Genomic DNA, 18,775 nt, shown 5'->3' on the forward strand with positions numbered 1-18,775 from the left:
AACCAGCAACCAGCAATCCAGCAATCCAGCAATCCAGCAATCCAGCAATCCAGCAATCCAGCAACCAGCAATCCAGCAATCCAGCAAACAGCAAAGAGCAATCAGCAAACAGAATTTTTTTTACAGTAACTATTTTCTCCTTTTATTTAATGAGCATATAATCTAACAATAAATAATGAATACCTAAACTGACTTTGAAAAAAATCCCACTATCTAAGCCACAGTGGTATGAAACTTCTACAGATAGACCTGGTTAATTTCCCCAAATACTGAGATTAAGGGTGTGTATAACACATTTCTTCATGGCTGTAAAGGCCTGGACAGCAAACAGAAATTTAACAAACAGAAAAAAAAATAGCAACAGTGACAGCAGCAGAGGTGACGGCAACAACAGGGTAACAGCAGCCACGGCAGCTTCTCGGGGCTCTGGCATTTTTATACCCTTTCAAGAATCCCCAGAACTTCAAACATAAGCTATGTTCAGCTGGCAGAATCACTGCCCTGCAAGAACACAACACAAATCATAGTTAGTAGCTGTGGACAATCTTAAGCAGCCCCATATCCCACACCTGTAATTAAAACAAAAACATATTCCCATAACATAACTGGGTTTTTTAAGAAACCAAAATTCTCACTACAGTGATGCATCTATAAGTAGATTTAATTTCATCTGTCCCTGATGCCTGGAATTACTTGAGTTATTTGAAAGTGTGAATTTGGATCTTCTCTGTCTTTCTCTCATATGTGTATATATACCCAGTGATCAAATCTATATTATGGTGACTCTTCTCAGTCTACCCACTGGATCTCATGTTCTTTTTTAAAGTTTCCATGTAATTTGTTTCTCCAAGCTGAATTTTGTATTATTACTTGTAACATATCTTCCAATTTAATTATATTTTTCAGTTGTGTTTGGCATTCTGTTTAGCCCAGCCATTCAATTATCAAATTTCATTGTTAGTGGCTTGAGTTATAAGCCTTCTCTTCAATTCTTTTTTTTTTTTCAGTATTTCTATAACACTTTTGGTGATTGCATGTTCCCTGCAGATATTGTCAAGATTCTTTTAGAATATAGTAAATCACAGTTATTTCACTCTATAGATGTGGAGTTACAGACAGTTATAAGCCTCCTGGCATGGGTGCTAGGAACTAAACTTGAGTCCTCTGTAAGAGCAGTAAGTGCTCTAACCACTGATCCATCTCTCCAGCCCTACTTCATCATTTTTTGTCTTACTAAAAAAAAAAAAACCTGTATCCTTCATTGTGGTGTGGAAGTACAGTGTGAGAATGAATCTAGAAGAACTTTCCAGGGCTGCACTGGCCTCCCTGGGCCATAATCCCACATCTAGCCTGGATTTTTAAACTATTTTATACATTAACTTTATTTTAGCATATGTGTATGGTGGAGACATACTATGTTTATCTATGAAGGCCAGAAGATTATTTATCAGAGTCAGTTCTTTTATTCTTCCATGTGAATTCCAGGGATCAAATTTAGGTCAAGTTTGAAGTCACGTCCCTTACTAACTGTGCCATCTTACCGGGTTCAGCCCAAAAGTTTGTGGGTATACAAATACATTGAGACAAAAACTCATTCAGTACACACTGCAGCAATATGTGTATAAATCTAGCTACATTTAAGGCATTATTTGGTCCTATGACTCATAAATTTCAAAGTATTACCTCCAAGGAAACCAGAAGTGGATCCTTTGGGTTTTAAGGCCCAGAATTAAATAATTGACATCAATTTTTGGAAATATTCATAGTCACAGAGACACATAAGAACAGAATTTCAATTCTAAAACTCTTCCTAAATCTACTCCCATCTGCTGGTAGTTGTCTAAATTTTCAATCAGAGGAAGCAGGCAAACCTGCAAGTAGATTTTCCAGCTTGACTCTCTACTACTATGCAGCATTGGGTCAATGTCTGTTCTCTCTCTAAACCTCAGTTTACCCATATCCAGTTGTTTAGGCAAAACGATACAGATTCCTTTTGGTGAGAAACAAAGAATCTCTGTAATGTCTGGATGATCAGGTGTGACGTGGCAAGACTCACAATACGAGAGCAGTCTTGTCTCTCAGTTCTTATATGTGATTAGCAATAACGTGTAACTCTTTCATTCCTTTTTCTCTTCCATGTCCATTCTCTGCAACAGTTGGGGAAGAAGGAAGATTTTTTTTTTCTTTTTTTAAGGAAGATGTAACCGTACTCCTCTGCACTTTAGGAGAAGCCGTGAGACTATGGAACATGGAATAGTTGGTTTCTAAAGTGTGTTTTCAAAGAAGAGGAAAAAGTTTAAGTTAGCAACTGTGTAAGACATTGAGAAAACCAGGAGAGTGAAGGTTTCACTGGGTTCACCCAACTAAAGTTGTGTTAGCAAGTACTGAAGGAAAGCAGAAAGGGCGTGTTTCTGTGTGTGTGAGCCTAGGACAGGAAGGTTGACCTTGAGATCCATCTTTACTTCGGTCCTTCTCTGTGGTGTTAGTGGGAGCTGTAATGATAGTGGACGTGGTTAAGCCCTTTTTCTTCTTACTGGGTAAATGAGCTCTTGTGATGCCTCGTTTGGCACCAGCTCAGGCATGGACCCAGGCTGGGTCAGGGGATGGTATGAAACCATTCCATACTCTTCTCTTCCATAACAGAAGCAGTTTCCAGGTAGGGGAAATGATAAACGCCTCCTAACAAAAATCCCAACCTTTTCCATGGGATAGCACTTGAACTCAGGTGCATCAGCATCGTCTAGTGACATGTGAAGCACTGACTTTTGCCTTCCTTCCCCCTTCAGCCTGGATCCTCACTTCCACTCTGCAATCCTGTCTACAGCAATGAATCATACCTTAGGAACACTTCATTCAGCTGGTGAATACTTTCCGCTCCCTGAATTTGTTTTTCTTGAGACTCTAAATTTAAGGAAAAGAAAACTCTGGGAAATTTGGCTCCAAGAAGACAGTTACCATCCTCTGTGGTCAATTTCCCGCATTGAGACCCTTTGGTAAGAGATTCCATCAGCCCACTCAAAGATGAAGTGCATTTGGTTAAACACATTGAGTTACTGGAGTGTCGTGGTGGTCTGAGAACAACCTCCTGATTCTTCTAAGATGTGCAAGTGTTTCAGAGCTCACATCCAGCCATGAGTGTCATATGGTCACACTTCTTTCAAAATGCAAACTCTTGGACACAAAGTCTTCTAAAAGAAACACATCACTTTCCCTTTTCAAGGAAGAGGCCAGGAGCCAGAAGTCCCTGGCTTCCCTGTGGTCTAGTCTCAGCAGTAAGCCCCTTCCTTTCCCATGGCTGGACCCAACCCAGGTGACTAGTGCTGGTCAGGGTAAAGCTGCAGAGACCTGAAGGGCCTGCGGCCTGACTGCGCGCAGCCTGAGGGGCGGGGGGGGGGGGGAAGCGCGCGCCTTTTTTACCCGCTCCTTGCGCCTGCGGGATTGGCTCAGCAGGTGCTGCCGTCGGAGTAGGCGGAGCCAGCCGCGCGCCCCGCCCTACTTGACACCCAGTCTCAGCCCTGAGCGGTGCCAGACGAAGCGCACCTTGCAGTGGCACACCCTGTGGACCGCTGCGGGGGGGCAGAGCTGCTGCGGAGCCACTGTTCTTTCAGGCCCTGGACTCTGGAGCGACCCCATACTCCCTACTTCCTTCAGGTCTCTCCTTAGGGTCCCGATTCTGCGGAAGGATTAGCGATTCCGCCCCTTTTGCCCCGTACTGACTCGCTCCCACCCCAACCCTGTCCCCTTTTCCAGCTGTCCGCTGCGGTCCCCAAGAGCACTGCAGCCATGGGCATCCGAGGTATGCTGCGAGCTGCTGCGCTCCTGCTGCTCATTAGGACTTGGCTGGCAGAGAGTAACGGCCCCAGTCCCACCCCAAAATTCCACTTCGAGCTCTCCTCCAGCACGCCTGAAGTCATTCTGGATCTCTTCAACTGGTAAGCAGCCCTGACTAGCTGAGCATGGAAGGGACAGGGGCAAAAGAAGGTCTTGGCCTCTGGGACAGAGCGGGCCGGGCACGAGGGATTCGGACCCGGGTTTGCCTAGGGGATGAAGCATGGGGACAGCCGTGAAATGATACTCCTAGCTTCAAGCCACCTGTTACTGCTGTGCCTTACTGTGCCTACTGTCAGCCCAATTTTTGAAGCCAGAGCACCCTCACCCCAGAGTCTACCTGATCATCGGGGACTGAGGTCCCAGGCAGCTTTTTCCCAGTCATGTTTTCTGATGCCCGTGGTACATGGGCAATTCACAAAACAGACTGGAAAGACACCTGTTTGAGTAAAGATTTCTAGTCCATTTGCTGAAACAGTATCTCTCTGTGCCTCTGTCTCTCTCTCTGGGGGAGGGGCTGTGAGGGGCTCTTTCAAATACAGCAGGTTGAAATGATGAACTGTGTAATCAGCAGCTGTAAATGGCATATAACCTCTGGCTTAAGTGGGGTAAGCTTTTGTGCTTATTCTGTGAAAACATTTGAAGATTTCAGTGTTCCTGTTTGATTTAAAGTTTCTTTAGGTCTGCAAGTATCTGAAGAGGGGATAAACCGTCATCCTTGAACTGTAAATCACACATAAAAAAAATGTGTATTTTCAAGTGGCTACCGATCTTAAATGCTGGCACATGGGAAATTTGTGGACAGAAACAGGGGGGAATGTATTTCTTTAGTTTAAGAATAATTCATGCACATACTTTTAAATGTTACAAAATTAAATTTTATGATTGAGGGAAATGAGTAATAATCTTAAGTGGCAAACTAGAAATAAACATGTATTCAGAAAGGGGGAGGGGCTAGGCTGGGCAAGGTTCCAGCAGGCAGCCCTGCAGTGCTCTCAACCCAACATTCTGACTGCGTCAGTGAACACACAGGGGGTAGGGGGAATCAGGGAGAGATGGAAAGAGCGAGAAAGAGACACCCAGAGAAACAGAGAGATGGAGATTTCAGGGGTGATGCGTCAAAGTTCCGAGGAGCCACAGTGATAGTGATGCCTGGGGCCTGTTGTCATTTAAAAGCCCTTTGGGGAATGAAAGTCTAGATTGATTCAATGAGCATCATAGAGACCTATGGAAAGGCCTACTATCTGCAGTTGAGCTGTCTTCACTTACAGATGCTCACCTAAGACACCTCCAGGCTGAAAGCACATGTGTAGTGACTAAGATGCCTATTCCCAGAATGGATATTTCGAAGACAGCTCTAAACCCCTGAAATCAGAAATGGTTTATTTCAATGAGAGTCATAAATCTATCCTACATGAGCAAGACACACACTCTTCCTCTCCCCCCCCCTCTCTTTCTGCGTCATGTGTCATATACCAACTCTCTCATACACAAGGTTGACATAAATGTAAGGGGGAAATGCCTGGACTAGGTAGAGGAGATGTGTCTTTGAGCTGGAAAACATGAGCTCAGCTCAGGGGCACACTAGCCAGTGGGAGCTGACCTCCAGGGGCAATGAGCTACCACTGGCAAGACTGCCAGCAATCTGCTTCTAGGAGTACCTCAAGGTGCAGTGTCTCAAAGAACTAAAACAATACAGTTTTCTGAGAGTATCATCTGCCCACCTTTCCTCCTCTCCTATGATGGGCTTTCTTCCCCTGACCACTATTTCTGCCTGGTAACAGGGATACAGTCCTTGGGCCCCACCCTCTGGATGAAAGCTGTGAAGGGGGAGGGGGAAAAAGAGTCTGCGTCACTGCTGTGCTTCTGGCTGACTCACTGTGGGCTGAGAAGGGAGGAAGGGAGGGTGAAAGCAAACACATATGACTGCACATGTTTGCGTATGTACAGGAGCAGTGATGGCCCTGGCAAACCAGCCACTGGTAAGTAGGCCACTAGTCAGCCAGCATTTACTCATGGCTTCTCTGTTTCAGCAAAAACTGTGCAAATGAAGCTGTGGTTCAAAAGATTTTGGACAGGGTGCTGTCAACATATGATGTCCGACTTAGACCAAATTTTGGAGGTAAGCCATATTGAGACACCAGAGGCTTTTATGTTAGATGGAATAGAGCCAGTATCACCCTGGAAGCTAACCAGGCTCTACACCTCTGTCCCGACCCCCAGAACCTAGTTTCTTGAACCTGCATGGGAGCTCCTTCAGGTTTGGGCCTTCTGCTCTCTTTCATTAAATATGTGACTTTCTATGCCAGAAACTTTTTACTCCTTACTCCCTTCTAAAGGTGTTGCTACCCTTAAGCAATTCTACAAGTTGAGAATTGAGGCCTCTGTCACCTAACCCACCTAGGCCTGGGACCCTGCTAGAATGCCCTGTTTTTCCAAGCCTTCAGCTTTCACCAAATTCAGTTCATCTAGCATGCCATATTATATGTGCTCTTCATAAAATTCAGTCTGATGGCCACTAACAGAGATAAGAAGTGACAAGAAAACAGGACAGATTCGTGTAGGATGGGATACAATCTACTCAGTAGTCACTGCTAATGATTCAAATTTGTGCTCATCTGTAACTGTCTTCTGAAAATACTATACCACCTTGGAAAGCAAGGAAGTTTCTCTTGGCCCTAAATTGAAGAGGTGAGACTATTAGCTGGTACTTCCCTGCAATACATGAGGGCAGAAGGCTCAAGCCAAGGACTCCAAGGTGAGTCTGCATGGGAAACAGGGTTGAAAAAAGGCAGAAGGCATATAATGTCTTCTGCCAGTGGCAGCAGCTTTTCCATGTGGCATATAGAAATTCAGGGGATAAAGCACAGCCAATACCCCTTACATGGTACTAGCCTCTGAATCATTGTGCCAAGCCCGAAAGGATGACTCTTTCTCACTTTAACATTTGTCCACAAAAGACCAAATAGTAGCCATCTCCACTCAATGAGTGCATGTTCACCACTGTTTCAGGATCAGGCTGCCCTCCCTGCACCATTCAAGACTAAAAGAAGGGAAGAGAGGCAAGAGTGCATGTCTGGGTACGGTCCAGCACTATAGGGCCACAGGAGGCCTGAAGCCTCTTGCTGTCAACTTTCATGTTCCAACGAGTGTTATGACCACGCCAGGCTGGAGCATATGATAAAATATGGGCCCTTACAATTACTCTGCCAAACAGATGGGGCAGTAGGAGGAGGGGACAAGGAGAACTTAGGACCACCTGCCATTTAGATGGAAAGGAACACTGCAGGCTGTAAGGCTGGGGCTGTTGCATGGGAGAAATATGGTAGAAGACCCATTGATCAGACAGCCAGGCTAGAGCATTCAGGGTTTAGGGAGCCTAGGACTCTCTGTATAGCCTCTAATAAACAGAGTACCCTCTGTATTTAATATGGAATACGGTTTTAGGGCTTAATCTTCACACATAAGAATTTCTGACTCCCTCCCTCACACACACAGGAACATGAGACAGATACCAAACATCATAAAGAAAGACATGGAGTGTTTTCACCTTAGCTAGAGAAATAAGAGTACTGTCCCCTTCCTCTGGTTGTGTCCCTGTGCCATATCATGGCTTGGCAAGGCAAATATGCTCTGCATTTTAGTACCTATTACCTCTTCAGCTAAGAGCCCTGGCCTTTTCACTCCACAACATTCCACATGAGTAAAGGCATCATTAGGATGGTCTAGAGAAGACTTACCTTGGAGGAAGGGGCTGGCAATCAGGCTTTGAAGAAATGAGCTGGCATGTAGGCCTCTCTGGGGCTTGTTGCCTAATAACACAGATACCATCTGCTAAAAATGTAGGGATGGCAGCCTGAAAGGCAGCAATCAAACCCAGTGTTTCTAGGAAGCTCTGTCACTACATAGAATTTTCCTGGAGCTTTTCAAACTAGTGTTGGAGTCTGGGCTACACCCTAACACAACTTCATTTGCTTCTCAGTTGCCATTCATACACTTATTCCCCAAAGCACTTTGCTCTTTGAGGTGCTGGGTTTGAAATAATACATCTTCCTTTAGCTCAGCTTCTATGCAATCAGCCTGCAGTGAAACCAGCAGGTTGAATTGCAAGCATCACATGTACACATATTTCCCTAGCAGCAGCGTGGTGTAATATGCTTTGCTGTAAACTGGTGGGAGAATAATAAGATAGATTTCTCCATAGTATCTTACAGTTTACTATTTTCATAACCATGATCATATTTGAGGCTTGCCAATGGACACTGAAAATGCTCAGGCAAAGCGAAAAACACAGGAGGTAGAACACTTTCACATTAAACACACCATCATTAAACAGTATTAACTCACATGAGCACACTCATGAATTTACTCACATAGACACATATAAGCATGACCATACATCCACTTAAATTTGCATATTAATGCACACAAACATGACCCAAACTCATACATTAACACTCATATAAAATGGCCAAATATATATGTGTGAAAAATACTTGCTCATGTACAAACATACAGAAATAATCACAAAATTCATTTCTATAGATAAATACACAATTTGCTCACACAATCAGACGTTTACATTAACACACTCATACTTATGAACATATTCATATGTTCATTGCCATGAAAATACATTCACACATGCAGACAGATACATTCATGCACACAGACAAGTTAAAAAACACACCTAAATATGAACACACTTGGTCGCACATTCACTAAACACAAATATGCTTACATATACTCATTTATACCCACATATAATCACATAACTCTATTCCTACATAAGAGCAAATACATCTACATACTCACACATATACACATAAATATTCTGACACATTGACAAACCATCTGCACTCAAATATGTGTTCATATGTATATATAAACATGAATGTTCACATATGTATACTTAAAAATCCACTCACACTTTAATACACAGTAATACATTAATACACAAACATGCCTCATGTACTCAAATATACCTATAAATTCTGTCATGTTATACATTATCAAACTCATACATCCACACACATTCACACACAGTTATGTTTGCTTACACAAACACACTGATTCACTCCCACATATGGGCAAACAGTGACATTCATACACAGATGAACATAGTACCTATTGATGCACTCAAATATGCCTGCAGACATAAACACACAGGCAAATTTACACATTACCATCCTTATGTACATATGCTTACAGTACCACACATGACCAAGGTCACACAAAACTCATATTCATTCACACAAATATGCTCACATACACTCACTGCCATATAAAAATATTCAAGATGCATACAAACTCATTCATACACATAGGCAAGCTCACAGACACCCATATATGAGCATGCAGAATCATATATTCATTTATATACTACTGTACTCATACCACACATTCACTTCCATACACCACATCTACATGCCTGTGTATCCTGATTCCACAAAGCGGTACTGAAATGAACATGTAAGTACATGCCTTCACAAACTCCCATAGTCACACATGTTATTGCCTCATGATCAATATCCTCATGTTTCATTTGAACTCTCTCATATGTTGTCTCTCACACAACTCACTGTACCAGACAAACATGCCTGCAGAACATAGTAGATCACACAAAAATGCTCGTACGACACACTGGATCACACAAGCATGCATGCACACTGACTCATACACAGACATGAGCACACGCATGTGGACACATTCATTGGAATATAAACACATTCCCAAAGTCATTCACTCACACAGAGCCAGGAATCTTAGTTCTTTTTCATGGGCTTGTAGAGTTTCAATTTTTTATCAGAAAGCATTTACCACAGAGTGCTTCATTTCATATTTTCCTTTTGTGTTGCTCTTATACCTTCCTTTCAGCACAGCATAAGCAAGACCTTGCTCTAAGCACTTGACCTTCATTTAACTATGATACCATTACCCCCATTTAACACACAAGGAAGCTCAGACTCAGAGAGGTTAGGTGACTTAAGATCATACAACCAGCAAACCTCCAAACTAGTTTTAGCCTAGACAACTGAGTCTTGAGTACATATTCTTAACCTTTATCCAAATATTCCTGTGATTGTATCTTCCTGTATTGTAGGAGCTCCTGTGCCTGTGTCAGTATCTATCTATGTGTCCAGTATTGAACAGATCTCAGAAATAAATATGGTAAGTCTATAGGTTCTAGTCATGGTGCTGGAGATACGGGACAAGAAGCATAGTCATAGGCAACTCTAATTGTCTGACCAGTGACAGAAGTCACATGAAAGGGAGTAAGGGTAGGTTTAAAAGTGACAGCCCTCCGGAATAGCAAAAAAGTCAATTGAAGGCTCACATCACAGCATATCCAAAAGTTCAGTTACATGTAGATTATCAACTCAAAAAAACTCTATGAAGCTTTAAAAAGATTTAATAGCATCCTATGTTTGTAGTCCAGGATAGTTGAGATTTCGTCTGAGATACACATTGCCCAAACCGGAAGTTTTGCTGAGGTTGATGGGTTGAAAACACTGCTGTCACCTATTCTCAGCTTTTTCAGGAAGACAAATGGCCACTTTCACTTTACCATTGTAATTTCTTCCTGTTTGGGGCATGTATGGTATTTTTTACATAGTTCTATATATTATATGTTCATATATGGAAATAGTCTCCAGGAAAAGAGGAGAGCAAATTATAGTTACACACAGCAACTTTGGGTGAGCCTCACAAGTACAATACTGTGTAGGTAAAAGGGGGTTACAGATATATAGTTTGGTTCTAATTGAAAAACATTACAAAAAGAAGTCCAACTAAGCATTGTGTTTTCTAAAACTACACATGGAAACAATGAAACTCTATCCTGAAGCATGGGAAATGGTACCATAACAGCTTGAATAATGTTTCCTGCTGGTTGTGGAAAATGTGCTCTGAAAATCACACATTGGAGCTTTCTTTTTTTGTTTTTTTTTTGTTTTTTTTTTTTTTTTTTTTTTGGTTTTTTTTTGTTTTTTTTTTATTACATATTTTCCTCAATTTGGAGCTTTCTTTTTTATTATTTTTTATTAAATATTTTCTTCATTTACATTTCAAATGCTATCCCAAAAGTCCCCTATACCCTCCCCCCACCCTGCTCCCCTACCCACCTACTCCCACTTCTTGGCCCTGGTGTTCCCCTGTACTGGGGCATATAAAGTTTGCGTGTCCAATGGGCCTCTCTTTCCAGTGATGGCTGACTAGGCCATCTTCTGATACATATGCAGCTAGAGATACGAGCTCCGGGGGGTACTGGTTAGTTCATATTGTTCCACCTATAGGGTTGCAGACCCCTTCAGCTCCTTGGGTGCTTTCTCTAGGTCCTCCATTGGGGGCCTGTGTCCCATTTTATAGATGACTGTGAGCATCCACTTCTGTATTTGCTAGGCCCCGGCATAGTCTCACAAGAGACAGCTATATCAGGTTCCTTTCAGCAAAATCTTGCTGGCATATGCAATAGTGTCTGTGTTTGGTGGCTGATTATGGGATGGACTCCTGAGTGGGGCAGTCTCTGGATGGTCCATCCTTTTGTCTTAGCACATTGGAGCTTTCTTAACCTGGATATTAATATAGAAGCTTAATTTTTGTTGTTTCTTCTTAAGCATGTTTATGCACCCATCTGCATGATATGTTTCATATAGTAGCATATATGTATGTGTGCACATATAATATATGTATACAAAAGACCGAGAGCCGGACAATCTAACAACTATCATGTGCCTGTCTGCCCCAAGGACTACACAATCACAATGTTTTTGCATCAGACCTGGAAGGACACACGCTTAGCTTACTATGAAACCAACCTGAACCTGACCCTGGATTATCGGATGCATGAAAAGCTCTGGGTTCCTGACTGCTACTTTGTGAATAGCAAAGATGCCTTTGTGCATGATGTAACTGTGGAGAATCGTGTATTTCAACTTCACCCAGATGGGACAGTGCGATATGGCATCCGGTGAGTCCCTATAAGTCTTGGGCTGTTCTGTATCCCACACGCTTTTACATACTTTCCAATCCCTCATGCAGATGTTCCCCTCTTCAGGAAATCCTCAAAATTCCCATGGCTGAATACTCAATTTAAAAAAAAAATGAGGTCCCAGTTTAGATACTATAACTGACTTCTACCCTTTCAAATGAGTCCTATGGTGGGAGGGTTTATTAAGCTCACTGGGAGCAGTGTTACTTTATTTTGTGGAAAATGAAGGAAGAAATTGACAATGTTGCCTACCATTTGTAAGAGGAAATACTGTTTTTGTTCATTTTGTATGTAATTTTATAATTAAAAAAAAAACTGATTCCCTGGACCAAATGATCTCTTCCTCCATTCTGCTTATGTGTGTTGAATTCTTTATCTCCATGCAACAATGAGGGAGACTGAAGAATGCTGAAACCTGGGCTCCACCTCTTTCCCTCCTTTGCACTATGCAGGGTATCAGGAGAAGAGGGAGCTAATTCTGTAAGAGGGTTATGGTATGGCTTCTCAGCATCTGCTCTCTATACAGAGAACACGTGCACACTGATCATCTTCGACTGATCCATTTACAATAGAGCCATCACCAAAGCTGTCTTCACACTTTCAGCTCAGATTGTCAGTAATGCAAGCTGATAGGTCATCTTAGCCCAGAAAATGTTTCCTGGTGGTAGCTACCATGGTTTGTTTGATAGGTCTAATCATTGGGTTTCCCTTACTCTGGTGTACTCTTTCTCCATTTCTTCCTTTCTTCTTCTTCCATCCACATGGAATCATGGAATATCAATGCTTACATGAAATTGATCAATAATAACTCTTGTTTAAAGTAAAGGAGCCATTGGCTAATGAATAATACTTGGGAAATTCATTTTTAAGGAGGAAAGTACATACTACTCAGTCCCCAAAATGAAATTCCTCCAAGGATTGACGGTGCTTAGACTAGCTTAGCAGATGAGAAGGAAAGAAAATGGCATAGGACAGAAATGAGGCAATAGAGAGGTTTTATGCTGTTTTCAAGCACAAGTCACCTCCCTAGCCCCACCAAGGCCATTTACTCAGATTCCACTCCTGGGTGAACAGCATAGCAGTCAATACTCCTTCTAGCTGTATCTACTGTCAGCACTGTCTGGATCATCCATGGATAAGCATTTTGTGCCCACTGATGTCTTTGTAGCTCTCAGTGCCACGTAGCCCCTCACTACTAACATGGATGTAGATATGGTCTAAGGCCGCCCTGGGTCACTGCCTACATTTATACTAGCACACCACATTCCTGCTTTCCCCAATGGTTATGCAGGTCTAATGCACATTACACATAACACACAGTGTTCTCTCAACAGCTTTGTTGATACTTTAACAAGCACAGGTGTTTCTGTCTCTGTATTGTTTCCTCAAGGGCCCTTCCCTTTGTGATGTTCTGTGGTTTTTCTGGCATGACATATATCTGCTCTTTGTTTCAGCTCTGCCAAATCTATGGATTCTTTATCAAATTCCAGTTTTTGTCTTTCTTTGCTTCTCCCCAATGCCAAACATGTGTCAACCCTTCACCTAACCTTTGCCTCCCCACCCTGCGGAATCCTTAGGGGTGAGCTTGAATTATTTCCTTTCCTTTTCTGTTTTCCTTGGCAGACTTACCACAACAGCAGCCTGTTCCCTGGATCTGCAAAAATTCCCTATGGACAAACAATCCTGCAAGCTGGAGGTGGAGAGCTGTGCGTATTTCTCCTGTGGATCCTTCATCCCTGAGTTGGGCTATACCAGTCAGGGAAGCAGGAGTAGAGTTGACACCAAGAACAGCACAGCTCCTTTCCCTCTTTCTCCCCAAATATGTTCACAAGCAGTATATAAATGATAGATGGATGGTGGCTGCATAATAAGCTGACAGATAGCTGTATATGCCTGATATCTGGCAGTAGGTGGCCTTTATTGTATAGGTAATTCAACTGAGAAACTATACATACTCATAGGTAAAAGTGCAAGCATCTTTCAGCTACACATTCCTTCCTGCCTAAAAACTCCAAAGTGGAAGTTCTCTTTCTTTGCAAGTATTTAGACTCCCCCATGCTCACACTCAGAAAGCCACAAAGTAGCCCCCAAATTCTAAGCACCAACCATGATTTGTTTTTCACAGATTTCTGTGGAGTGAAAGCTGCCTAGATTAACTCTTTGTTTCACCTCCCAGATGGCTACACTGTCGAAGACATTGTGTTATCCTGGGAAGATGATAATGCCATCCACATTACTGATGGGCTGCATATCCCTCAGTACACGTACCTGGGGAGAACAATTACCAGCAAGGAAGTGTACTTCTACACAGGTTGGCCAGACAGCCTCTTTCTCTCCTGTTTCTTGTTCCCTTTACACCAGTACAAACTCTGCCTTTGATCCTTATAGTTGTCTCCATCCTTTCCCATTTCTTTGGTTCTGAACACATCTCATCTTCCCTTCCCCCTTGATAAGTCCCTAGTGATGGAGGATCTCCTCTACAGATGAAGAATAAGTGTGGAAGGCTTGGGCAGACTGACAACACTCTACAGCTGGAAATGATTCCTGCTCCTCAAAGGGCTGGCCTCTCACCCTCCATCTGCTTGCAGCCTGAAAACATCTCATGTGGAAATGAGTGAAGCAGGAGGCAAGCTAGAGCTGACTTTCATAGGCCTAATACTGGTGTGTATTCTTACAGGCTCCTACATGCGCCTGATAGTGAAGTTCCAGGTTCAGAGGGAAGTCCGCAGTTACCTTGTGCAGGTCTATTGGCCCACGGTCCTCACCACCATTCTCTCCTGGATATCATTTTGGATGAACTATGATTCCTCTGCAGCCAGGGTAACTATTGGTAAGTTCTCTCTATCTCCACCTCAGGAAGAAACTTGGATCATTTTACTTAGAGAAACAAAGACAGAACAGAGAAGACCTTGAACTTCAGGTCTAGGTTTAGGGGACTCATCAAATGTTTTGAGCAAGGAACAGTCTAGAATATTGAGCTACTTGGCCCATTTTTACCATCTGTGGAGCAGAATTGTCTCTTTTCCTTTAGGGACACAACTATGGCTATATATGTGTGATATTTTAGGGTTCAGAAAACTTCAGATACTAAAAGAAGACTTTATAGAACTGGAGATATGAATTACTTAAACCATGGTTAGAAATTTGAACTTGATCCAGAGCAATAAACCTGATAAAGCATAGGGAGCAGGAGCAAGGAGAGGACATGGGCAAACCTTCACCCCAGAGGTGGCCTCTGCTCACCTCCTTTGAGGTATAGACCCAAAGGTTTGCTAAAATTGCAGCTATTGAAGGAGACTAAACCTCTACTGTGTTGTTCATAGGACTAACTTCGATCCTTGTCCTGACTACCATCGACTCACATATGCGGGATAAACTCCCCCATATTTCCTGTATCAAAGCTATTGACATCTACATCCTTGTATGCCTATTCTTCGTTTTCCTGTCACTGCTGGAGTATGTCTACATCAACTACCTTTTCTTCAGCCAAGTACCTCGGCGTAATCACAGAAGATGCAGGAAACCCAGGAGAGTTGTTGCCCGATACCGCTACCAAGAAGTGGTGGTAGCAAATGTGCAGGTTTGACATTTTGACTGACAGTCAAGCTGTTCTCAGCACCTCCTCAGCCTAGGCTTAGCATTTGACCCTTTCACATTCCATAGTTGCTTTTATCCTCATCAAGCATACCCACACTCATCTATAGATAATAATTATTTGATATCATGAAGCAAGAAAAGTCAGAACTTGATTTCTCTAGATCTTCAATCCAAGTTTGCTCCATTTTACAGGCTTCCAGAATAAGTGATGAAACTAGAAGGGGAAGGGAGGTACAGGGAAACTGGCCTACTTTTCCTTCCCTGTCACTTCAGACACCTGAAAACATACTGAGCCCTTTGCTTTGGGGTATATATAAATGCCCAACAACACCACTTCTTTGAAGAAAGCTCAACCTCATGCTACCTGGGAAGCCTACATATAGCACACAGTATTACTGAGGTCACAACTGTTCCACAGGGAGATAGTTACTTGGCTGCAGCTATGAAATTCTCTGCATGCTACCTCCTGGTTCAGTTTCTCAAACCCTCTAAGTACCTGAGAGAGCCCAACAGGCTCTGTCCATCAAAGATGTCAATAGTAGCTTTGCAAGCACTAATCAGGAAAGTTCCTTCCTTTTTCTCTTGCCCTATGCATGCCCACTAGGTGATATGAAACTAATCAGCTTATTCATTATCTCCTTCAAGGATGGCCTGATTAATGTTGAAGACAGAGTAGAAGACAGAGCTGGTCCCCTTCCTGACAGCCCCATGCAGGCTCATCTGGCAAGCCAGGAAAGTCTAGGATCCTTGGTGTTCACATCAGAGCAGGCCCAGCTGGCTACCTCGGAAAGTCTCAGTCCACTCTCTTCTGCCTCAAGCCAGACTCAATTGGCCACTGGAGAAAGCCTGAGTGATCTTCCCTCCACCTCTGAGCAAACACTGCCTGATTGTACCATTCACTTTCATGGCTTTCTTACTAATGACAGTATTATCCCCATCAAAATCCACAGCCGATCTGATGCCTGCGATAATGAAGACTCCGAAGAAAGCCTGGGCTCTGAGGAGAGCCATGGCCATGGAAGCAGCCACACTGGAAGGCTCAAGCTCCAGATTAGCCAGAGGTGTGTGCAAGAAGCAAGTTGGGACCTTGATCAAATTGAGAGCTTACAGGATGACATCAGTATCACGAGCAGCTGGCTTGGCCTTGATGAACAATGCAAGGGGGATGCTGACAGTGTCTGGAGCCTTACTGAGGAGGAGCTCATGGCCTGTGACCAAGAGAAGGACAGTAGCTCAGAGTCTGAGGAGAATTGCTCCCCAAGCCCTGGCTGCTCCTTCAAGGAAGGGTTCTCTTTTCAGCTCTTTAAGCCTAACCGGGTCCCCAAGGTTGATAGATGGTCCCGTTTCCTCTTCCCTCTTTCCTTTGGGCTGTTCAATGTGGTTTACTGGTTATACCATGTCTATTAGTTTCTCATACACCACAGCAGCAGAGATACTACGATGCGTTTCCTTTATGGTTTCTTCAGTTTTATCTTTTTCTCTTCCCCTTTTTCATTTTAGTTTGCAAAGGGTGTCTGTTTGTTTGTTAATTTGTTTTGGGAGGTTGTTTTGTTTTGTTTGGAAGAGGCAATCAAATCCATTGGGCACTTCTCTTTATTATAAGGTGGGGAGGAGATAGAGAAAACATGTAGCCAGAGGAGAAAGAGTGAGGAGGACTTGGAGATAAATTGCACATTGATTTCCTCCTGCTAGAAAATTCTCACCTTTCACTTTAAACTGTCCATCAGCCTAGAAATGCCCTTGGAAGTATTTAGAAGACAGAGAAGAGCCACACTAAGGAAGGGGGATAATCTGGTTGACAAACATTCCTGGGACATTTGGTTTTAGTCCCCTCAAAGTGTTGAAATTTCTCTTGCTTCACTTTTTTCCTTCCTCTTGGGTGCCATGCACCTTGTCTGCCTGCTAAAAATTACTTTGGGAGAAGAAGTCAAACCAAGTTGGTCTGGGGTATGCAGAGGAGGGGCTAGGCATAGCTTAGATATTCTGACAAAGGAAAATTGGGAATCATTTGAAAGTGCCTTGCACTTTGAGTGTAGAGTTGTGATACAGGAGTGGGAAGGGCAGGTGGGTAGGAGGGACTGCCAAAGAAATATAGCAGAGTAAGTGAGAAAACATGCTTCCATCAAGGGTATGTGAGACAGGGGAGTGATGTCAGGTTGAAGTTTTGTACATGTTCAGCTATTCCCTTTTAAGTTACTAGACCTTCTTTTGCCAGCATTTGCCCTTCACATTACCTGACAGTAGGGACTGAGTACTTCTGTTCAGTTATGAGTTAGGTTTCTATCAATTGCCTGGTTGATTACTAGTTACAGTAGACACACTTGGTGAGTAAGCACTAGTTGAGAAAATTTCAGGTTTGCTATTTCACCATGGGCCTAGAATAGCATATGAACAACTACTGTAAATCTATATACTAATCCTTTCTATTTGTCTAGTGCATAGTAAGTGTCAACGAGCTCCCTGACCCATCACATCGTTGGATCCTCACAGGAGCCCTGTGAGCCAGGGAAGACAAAGCACCTTGTCCCCAGTGTTCCAAGGAAAATGTGGAGCTTGTGTGCCATGCTCAAAGATGCTTGTTCTTATCCTTATCTGCTTAACTCTCAACTAACTGCCCCTTCCCTGTGCTCAAGCTGCCAAGCTCACTGGACAGCACCTGGAGCATCTCTAGATGAAGAGGCCAGCCACTGAACATGGAGCCTACTCAGCAGGGCTCCTGATAAGAGTGGGATGAGCCTGTACACCAACTTTCCAGGAAGCACCAGCTTATTGATGGAGGTCATGAGGGAGCTTTTCCAAGCACTCAACCTATATCCCCCCTTCCTCTATAGGCAGCCTCTCCTTCAGCCCTATACTCCTCTGCCCACCCACTTTCTTAAGTATACTCCTGTACTTCTATGTTTATATGTTTCTGTGTATCTCTGAGGATCACTATGTATGTATTCAGGTAGGTCTATGTGCTATACATACAACCATCTGAGAAGCTGTACTAGTGCCAATCTACATTAGTATATATGAATGCAAATCTGCACTGTGTGGATGAATAGTATGTATGCATCTCTATGAGAGTGTCACTTGTATACTTATAGTAACACAGCTGAATGCATTCTGCATACATTCATAGAATGTGCATGTCTATATACCTGTGTTTGTCAAACTTAGTTGGTGTAAAAGGATATACATAAAAAGACCACATGTATTCCCTTTAGGAGGTTCTTGTAGAAACAGCATGACTCTAGTGACCTGTTTTAGCACAGTGGGGAAAGTCTTAGTTAGCTGGACTGATTAACTCCCTCTTTTCAGTTCTTGAGAGCCAGGTGGACCTATTGGGAAAGTACATTTGTAGCTAATTCTTGGACA

At 43.0% G+C, this 18,775-nt stretch overlaps 1 protein-coding gene across 2 annotated transcripts; it reads left to right on the forward strand.

Annotated features, from left to right (window-relative positions):
- The first annotated feature begins 3,575 nt into the window (after window positions 1-3,575).
- On the forward strand, window positions 3,576-18,397 carry Gabrq (gamma-aminobutyric acid type A receptor theta subunit). Of its 2 annotated transcripts, XM_029473535.1 has the most exons (11): window positions 3,576-3,651; window positions 3,751-3,932; window positions 5,862-5,950; window positions 9,932-9,999; window positions 11,577-11,797; window positions 13,442-13,524; window positions 13,995-14,129; window positions 14,496-14,648; window positions 15,142-15,398; window positions 16,061-16,476; window positions 17,851-18,397. In XM_029473535.1, the coding sequence occupies exons 2-11, from the start codon at window positions 3,784-3,786 to the stop codon at window positions 17,855-17,857; spliced, it is 1,578 nt and encodes a 525-aa protein (XP_029329395.1). In that variant the 5' UTR covers window positions 3,576-3,651; window positions 3,751-3,783; the 3' UTR covers window positions 17,858-18,397. The 2 variants fall into 2 exon arrangements, with proteins under 2 accessions (XP_029329395.1, XP_029329394.1); XM_029473534.1 differs by lacking the exon at window positions 17,851-18,397 and having other exon boundaries at window positions 16,061-16,885.
- Window positions 18,398-18,775: the final 378 nt, after the last annotated feature.

This window comes from Mus caroli, chromosome X (genome assembly GCF_900094665.2).
Source record: "Mus caroli chromosome X, CAROLI_EIJ_v1.1, whole genome shotgun sequence".
Classification (NCBI taxonomy): Eukaryota; Metazoa; Chordata; class Mammalia; order Rodentia; family Muridae; genus Mus; species Mus caroli.

Excerpts from the sequence above, each read along its gene's own strand:
- Gabrq (XM_029473534.1), top strand. The coding sequence starts at position 3,784 with ATGGGCATCCGAGGTATGCTGCGAGCTGCTGCGCTCCTGCTGCTCATT. Across the intron at positions 13,525-13,994 it reads CAAGCTGGAGGTGGAGAGCT|ATGGCTACACTGTCGAAGAC; the intron begins GTGCGTATTTCT and ends TTCACCTCCCAG. Across the intron at positions 15,399-16,060 it reads TGGTGGTAGCAAATGTGCAG|GATGGCCTGATTAATGTTGA; the intron begins GTTTGACATTTT and ends ATCTCCTTCAAG.